The 7,052-nt window shown below is 38.1% G+C and overlaps 1 protein-coding gene across 1 annotated transcript in view; it reads left to right on the forward strand.

Moving 5' to 3' along the window:
- LOC100548307 (cytohesin-3) overlaps nucleotides 1-6,711 on the forward strand; it is a 32,343-nt gene extending 25,632 nt beyond the window's left edge. Inside the window, exons 6-10 of the mRNA XM_031555827.1 lie at nucleotides 627-707; nucleotides 2,625-2,737; nucleotides 4,720-4,868; nucleotides 5,657-5,768; nucleotides 6,509-6,711. Coding sequence (XP_031411687.1) covers nucleotides 627-707; nucleotides 2,625-2,737; nucleotides 4,720-4,868; nucleotides 5,657-5,768; nucleotides 6,509-6,546 — 493 coding nt within the window. The 3' untranslated portion in view covers nucleotides 6,547-6,711. The remainder of the gene's footprint in view (nucleotides 1-626; nucleotides 708-2,624; nucleotides 2,738-4,719; nucleotides 4,869-5,656; nucleotides 5,769-6,508) is intronic.
- The last annotated feature ends 341 nt before the right edge of the window (nucleotides 6,712-7,052 follow it).

Raw genomic sequence — 7,052 nt, forward strand, 5'->3', positions numbered from 1 at the left:
TATATCTGCATTCAAATCATTCTGTGTTTATCAGCTTTTAAATATAACTTTTGCGTTCAAATAACCTTGTATTAAAGCATAGTTGGGCTCATGCTTTGCATAATGATGTCAAAGATAGCTGAGAGCAAGCCAAGTCAAAAGCTTTTAGTAAACTTCCATTGTAACAATTTTTGAGAATAGAATAAGAATTTGGTACATATTATGTACTTCTTTGAAAAAGCTGTTCTTATAAGCAGTTGAAGCTTATTTGTCCTACGTTGTATGGCTAAAGAAATTAATCCTACCTTAACTGTACTAAATAGATTTATCAAATATTTTCCCCTGTGAGGGTAGTTGCAAGAATAACAAATATAAAGCAAAGAAAGACAGGCCACTTTCAGGGCATTTAAAAAAGCAGTGATAAAATCTATTCAGGTGTACTGGCTCTTGATAGCTTAGCTTTTAAATGCTAGCAAAAATGAGCAAAAACACTAGCAATTAAAATTGAACGTGATAACAGTTCCTTTGGTTTGATTTGATCAGTATAATCATCTGTTTGTTTGCTTATTCTATAAGAAAAAGAGGTAACTAAGAAGGCTTTGAAGTTCAGCATTGTAATTGTTTATTTCCATTTTTCTCTTTCACAGAGATGAATTTAATATTAAAGTTCTTCAGGCTTTTGTTGAACTCCATGAGTTTGCTGATCTCAATCTTGTACAAGCCTTACGGTGAGTAAATTCGTTCTGTTTTTCTTCCTGTATTAAATTGTACGTTCAGAGGAGTCACTGTGTTGATGTACTTGTCAGAAGGCTGATGTAACACTCAGCATGACTCTGTACCTCACTATGCAGGTTAGCAGAGGCAGTTCTGTTTTAGTACTTCCAATTGTTTGTAGCTATGACTTTTTGGTGCGCCTGCCAAATGTGAACATTTGAAGACCAATTTTATATCTCAGCACCGAGATGGGTTAAAAACAAAGCCCCAGCCAAACAGATCATTTTCTTTGCTGCCCTCTTCTTTATCCCTTTCTTCCACTTGTTGCTATGGGTGGGTGGGAGAGCGCTGCAAGCCAGAATTAGTGTTTGTGTGCAATTGCACGGAGATTAGACTTTGTAGAAGCAGTTTCTTCCTACTTAATTCATATTTACCCAACTGTCATGTGGGTAAAAAAAAGTGTAATTTTTTTTTCCTTTGGTGTGTAAACTTGATTTCTCTGAGATGGCAGCACGGAGTTACCTTGTGAAGCATACAGTGTTGCTTATGGAAATCCACAATTAATCCAGGAAATTAAGGTGAAATAGACACTTCTGCCAGTCTCATTGCTTCAAGTGGCTACCCCGACAATAGATAAATAGAAATGTTCATGTGATCTTTGTTTCTGGTGCAGCACCTTGTGATGTGGAGTCAGAACAGCTTTGCTACGGTTGAGTGATGTGGTGATGTTAGCCTGAGCTGCCTGAGGCGTAAACTAAGGCTCTGGCTGATGCAGATTATCTGGAAGGCTTCATATCCCTATCTCTTTTACTCAATTTAACTGTAGGCTGGATTTTATTCTACCTTAGCAGCTGCTTCTATTAAATGTTTGTATTTTGGTAGCTTACAAAATTCGTGATCTGGGTTGGAACCTTGTACAAGGTGAGTAAAAGTCAGTATGTAGAGCTAACCAAGCTAAGGATGGCCTGTGACTCTTTGATATGAAGTCCTAAAATGGAAACTTATGAGAGCAGGAGCAAGTGGGTATTATATTGGCACCCACTGTACAGGGAATATGGAATTTTTTTTGCATGGCAGAGCATGTAACTTTGCTGGTCTAGGTTCTGTTTTAGTTTAGATGATTGTTTTGCTAAAAAAGAAAAGAACAAGTGATTCAGTTAATTGGAACTTTTCAGTTTCACCATTTGCTGAAAGTGAATTTGTGAAGACTTCTGTCCTGTATGCATTCCAATGTACCTATATATAGAAACAGTAAGTTAGGAAAGTAAAAACTCTATTTCAGTTCATGCTGTTCTCCTGCATATGTTATAAAATTACTGAGATGATATCGATGGTATTGTGAGTCTTTCTTCTTAAGTTCTGGGTCTGATCTCTGTAGGGTGAACTTGCACTTGACAGGCAGCACTTCTCTCCATGCACTGGTGTTTCTCTTGTAGTTGTTTTCATTTTTAAATGTTTGATTAATTCACTTAAAGATAATAAGTGTTGCTGTACTCCTTCCTTCTCTCCCTGAGCAGAAATATTTTATCTCCTGTTTCTACATTGTAAGTAAGTCTAGCTGAGTGCTTATTGCTCTTAGTAGACAGGAATCCCAGGGAGGATTGAACTGTTTTTTTTCCTCTGTAGTATTCTCATGAAAAAATGGGATGCATACAGAAAATTGTTTACTAGTCCTGAAAAAAGAGAGTCTCAGAATATGAACTGCCGTATTACCTTGCCTGATAGCATGCAGTGTTGCTGGCTGAATTTCTGGGTTAGCCATCTGTGCATGTTGCTTTATGATAGCTCCTGACTTGTTTGTTGAGAAATTGAGAACGTATTTCTAGGACATTTTATATACACATTGCTGGTTTTTGTTTCTGATTATTAGCAATAGATGCTTAATATATAAATATTGGATTGAGCCTAACAATGATTCTTCTTTTCTGTAGGCAGTTTCTGTGGAGCTTCAGACTCCCAGGAGAGGCTCAGAAAATTGATCGTATGATGGAAGCTTTTGCTTCACGCTATTGCCTTTGTAACCCAGGAGTTTTTCAGTCTACAGGTTAGTTATATATGATATTAGAATGTTAATGTTCTTCTACATCTGGTGCAAGGAAACAGTGGCTAATTTGAAAGTTCAAAATAAAATACTATGTGGAATAATCATTTCCTGAGAACTGTGAAAATGCTGCTATCTGATCTTATATTTCACATCTGGAAAGTACAAGCTGATGGTCAATATTCATTTCCACTTACTAAACTCTGCCATTAATATGTAAACTAATTTGAGCATATGACACACTTTAGAAATGTCACCAGACTGTTTTGGCTGTGTGTAGCTGAAATGCTGAATCACAGCCTGAACCAGTAATTGACACTTGGTGGAAAGACAGGGCCAACCCAGGGGAGCTCAGGTACCTGCAGTGTACCTGAGGGAGCGGAAGGGTTGGAGCCTGGATCCACTCCTTCCCAGGCCTCGTGTAAGGGTTAGTAGTGGAGATGAGGGTATCTTGCTGGAGATCCCTGCCTACCAGAAGCCTTCCAAAGGTAAGCAGTTTTTCTTCCTTTGTTTCTGTGTCCACAGCTGCTGCATTTGGGCTTGTTCTCATTTGCTGCAGCCTAAGATTGTGCCACTTTGCTATTATTGCTATACTTTCCATCATATTGTACTATTATAGCATTACAATGGGTATTTGAGAACTAAGATTCTAGTGTTAGATATCTCACTATCTCCCTAAGCCTAAACAGTCTTGAGCAGTGGGTCCAGGAGAATCTCATGAGGATCAGCAAAGCCAAGTGTAGCGTCTTACACCTGGGTTGTAGCAATCCCCACTATCAGTGCAAGCAGTGGGATGAAAGGATGAGCTCCTGAGGAAAAGGGCTTGTGAGTTCTGCTGGATGGTAAGCTGGGCATGAGCCAGCAATGTGCCCTTGCAGCCCAGAAAGCCAATCGTATCTTGGGCTACATCCAAAGAATCTTGGCCAGCAGGTCAGGGAAGGTGATCTGTCCTTCTGTTCTGCGCTGGTGAGACCCCACCTGGAGTACTGTGTCCAGATCTGGAGTCCTCACTGCAGGAGAGACATGGATCTGTTGGAGCACATCCAGAGGAATGTCACAAAAATCCTCCAAGGGATGGAACACCTCCCTACAAGGACAGGCTGAGAGAGCTGGGGCTGTTCAGCATGCAGAAGAGAAGGCTCTGGGGAGATCTGAGAGTGGCCTTTCAATATCTAAAGGGGAGCTATGGGAAAGAAGGGGGCAAACTCTTCAGCAGGGTCTGTTGTGACACCATGAGGGGAAATGGTTTCAGACTGAAAGAGGGGGCGATTTAGATTACGTAGGTATATATTACATATAAGGTCACCAGCTTTTCCCTTAGGAGAATTGTATCTTTTCTTTATAGCAATCTGCTTATCAAAGACTTATCTCTGTTAGAAATGCAGCTCAGTTTTCTATTGAACTACATGCTTTAGAAATACTTAGGCCATAAAAAACTAACAAAGCTCTCCCATCCTGCACAGAATGGCATAGTATCTTAGCACTGTTGGTCTGTTTAGTTATGTGCATGCATAGCTTCCTTCTGATACCTGATTTGAGGGTAAAAAAGTAGGCAAGGAAAAGGTTAATGTGAAGAAGGTCAGCAACAGCTACAGAGGGAAATCCTTACTGAAAACAAAATACAGAAGATGCAAACACATCTTTTCTTAATGTAGCAGAGAGATTTCCATCCTCTATTTTCTTATGCATGATCTTGTTTGAATTCTGGGAGAGCTTTCTACAGTCACAACCACATCAAGAGGCATGATAAGATCTCTTTTGTTATCCTTTGGTATTGGCACCTTTGTATGCCAAGAAATTGAGTCAAGTGTTATTTTCAGTTTTATTTACATGCAGTTCAAGTATTATTTTGAAGAGCTACTTCCTCTGGGTGTCTGTGATAAAACTTCGGAGGCACTTTGAATTGATGTCTAATGGACCACCAAGCCTGTATAGCATCTACTGTAAACACAGAAAAGTAAATCATTTTTCAAATCTGATTTCAGATACGTGCTATGTGCTGTCGTTTGCGATCATCATGTTAAATACCAGTCTGCACAACCACAATGTCAGAGATAAACCAACAGTGGAGAGGTTTATTTCTATGAACCGTGGAATTAATGAAGGTGGAGACCTTCCAGAGGAACTACTGCGGGTAAGTGAAAATGGTGAAGGTAAGGGGTTGCTTTTTGTTTTGTAATAGGAAACTTAAATACATATGCTACAGTTTTCAGACTGATTTCTCAAGGGAAGTAAAAAAACATTTTCTGCCATGCATAACCATTTGAGAAACTGAAAGAAGCGTTCATTGATATTCATGGTCTCTTTCAGTTAGTTGTCTCTAACCTTGATCTTATATTGAGAAGAGATTGCAGAGGAAGTCCTCTGTGTATCTCTCAGTAGTATCCTTGTAACAGTGTTCTTATGGAATTGGCTTCTTATCTAGAAATAGAATTCTTTCCATAAGTCAGAGAAAGTAGGAAAAATAGTTAAATAATAATGAAAAAAATGACTGTTACTGCTTTTCTATTCTTTCCACATGTTGTGTGGGGCTTCCACCTCTCCCCTAAGCTAACAGTAAAGGTATTTACTTCTCTAACACAATGTGATGGTCTGAAGTATTACCTAAAAACCCAGATTTGTTTGGCAACAGTTATGCTATATTAGAACGATTTGAGAAGCTGAAACTTCTGAAATACTGAATCCTGAAATAAAAATGTATTTGTTGGGAAGTACTTACAAAATCTAGAGAGAGAGTTTATAGAGAAAGTAATTTAAAAACAAACTTATTCAGAGTAGTAAACAACAATTGAGAATGGATGGTCCAGAATTTTTTGGCAGTATTTCCTTTGCTTTTTGTACAAATAAACTGAAAAGCAGTAGGACATTCTGGTTGTATTTTCTGATGGACATTACTAACTTTTTCCTCTTTTTTTATTCTAGAATTTATATGAAAGTATTAAGAATGAGCCATTTAAAATTCCAGAGGATGATGGAAATGATCTAACGCATACATTTTTTAATCCAGATAGAGAAGGTTGGCTGCTGAAATTAGGTTAGTTACAAGAACAGCCTTGCTGCTGTGTCTGTTCGTTGTTAGTGTGTCTGCTCCTTCTGTGTCTGACTGCTTCCTTATAAATGTAATACGGTTCACGCTGTAATTTACATTTAAAAACGTATAAGCGAAAATAAGTAACTCCTTTACAACTGAAGGTTGTTACTCCTTATTTCACGTATACAAAGCAGCAATCTTGTTTCAGACTTTGGAGTTTTATTTCTGGTATCTGAGAACTGAAAACTCAGCAACAGAAAGGAAACTCGGTATGGTATTTGTTGTGTGCTGTGATGGATAGATAACAGCTAAACCTCTGTGTAGTCACTGCACAAAACTCATGTGAAATTTCAACTCAGTTTTCTGTGTGCAAAAATAGGATTTCTTGTCAAAGAGTTATTTTTGTGTGTCTTTATTTTTCCATATTATTTGTGAGTTTCTCTTGGTTTGGTTTTGGCTATGATTTTTTAATGAGTGGTTTAAATGTGCCTTCTTGTTTTCCTTATGGCCTATGACCTATCACCTTTCTGTTCTGTGACTGGCTGTCTCTGCTTATTCTGCATTAGGAGGTACGTATCTGATTGCTTTCCAGTGCCCTCTTGTTCAGTTGCTCATTCTTTTATTTTCTTCCTCCTCCCTCCTCTGTTGTTTATTTTTTGTTGTTGTTTTCTTTTAGTTTTCTTAGTTATTTCTTTCTTAAATTTATTGTAGCATTTTGCTTTTTCTCTCGGTGTCACTAACAGTATCATCAGAGGTATTCTGTCCACAAAGGCTGGCATGAGTGTCTAGCTCATGTGCAGGTGTCTTCTGCAAAGGAAGGTGTTTGAACATAAAGCAGAAAAATAGAGACGACTTTTTCTGCATTCACTGAAGAATATAACTAGAAGAACAAGTTTGACCGAGAGAAAAACATTTTGTACTCTTACAAAGAAGATCCAGAGCGATTTTGTTACTTGTACATCTGTACATTAGAATTTTGGAAAAACTTGATTGTATTGGAACTACACATACATCAAAGCTGTTCTTCTTCCTGTGTATTTTCTTTTGTAAACATCCTATTGAGCAAGCCAAATACAGTCTTAAATTAGTGTGAAGCTTAGGGTCGCTGGAACCTTTGGTGACTTGCAGTCCTCTGGCACTGCAGTGTGTTACAGCCTCAGTTAAACAAACGAATCCCATCAGCTTTACTTGTGCTCAGGGACTTTTCTCCTCTATAAGGCAGTGAAATTTGTTTTTTTCACTTGCTTTCTTTCCAATGCAATAGATCTCTTTTATACAAAGCCATTA

This window comes from Meleagris gallopavo, chromosome 16, assembly GCF_000146605.3.
Source record: "Meleagris gallopavo isolate NT-WF06-2002-E0010 breed Aviagen turkey brand Nicholas breeding stock chromosome 16, Turkey_5.1, whole genome shotgun sequence".
Classification (NCBI taxonomy): Eukaryota; Metazoa; Chordata; class Aves; order Galliformes; family Phasianidae; genus Meleagris; species Meleagris gallopavo.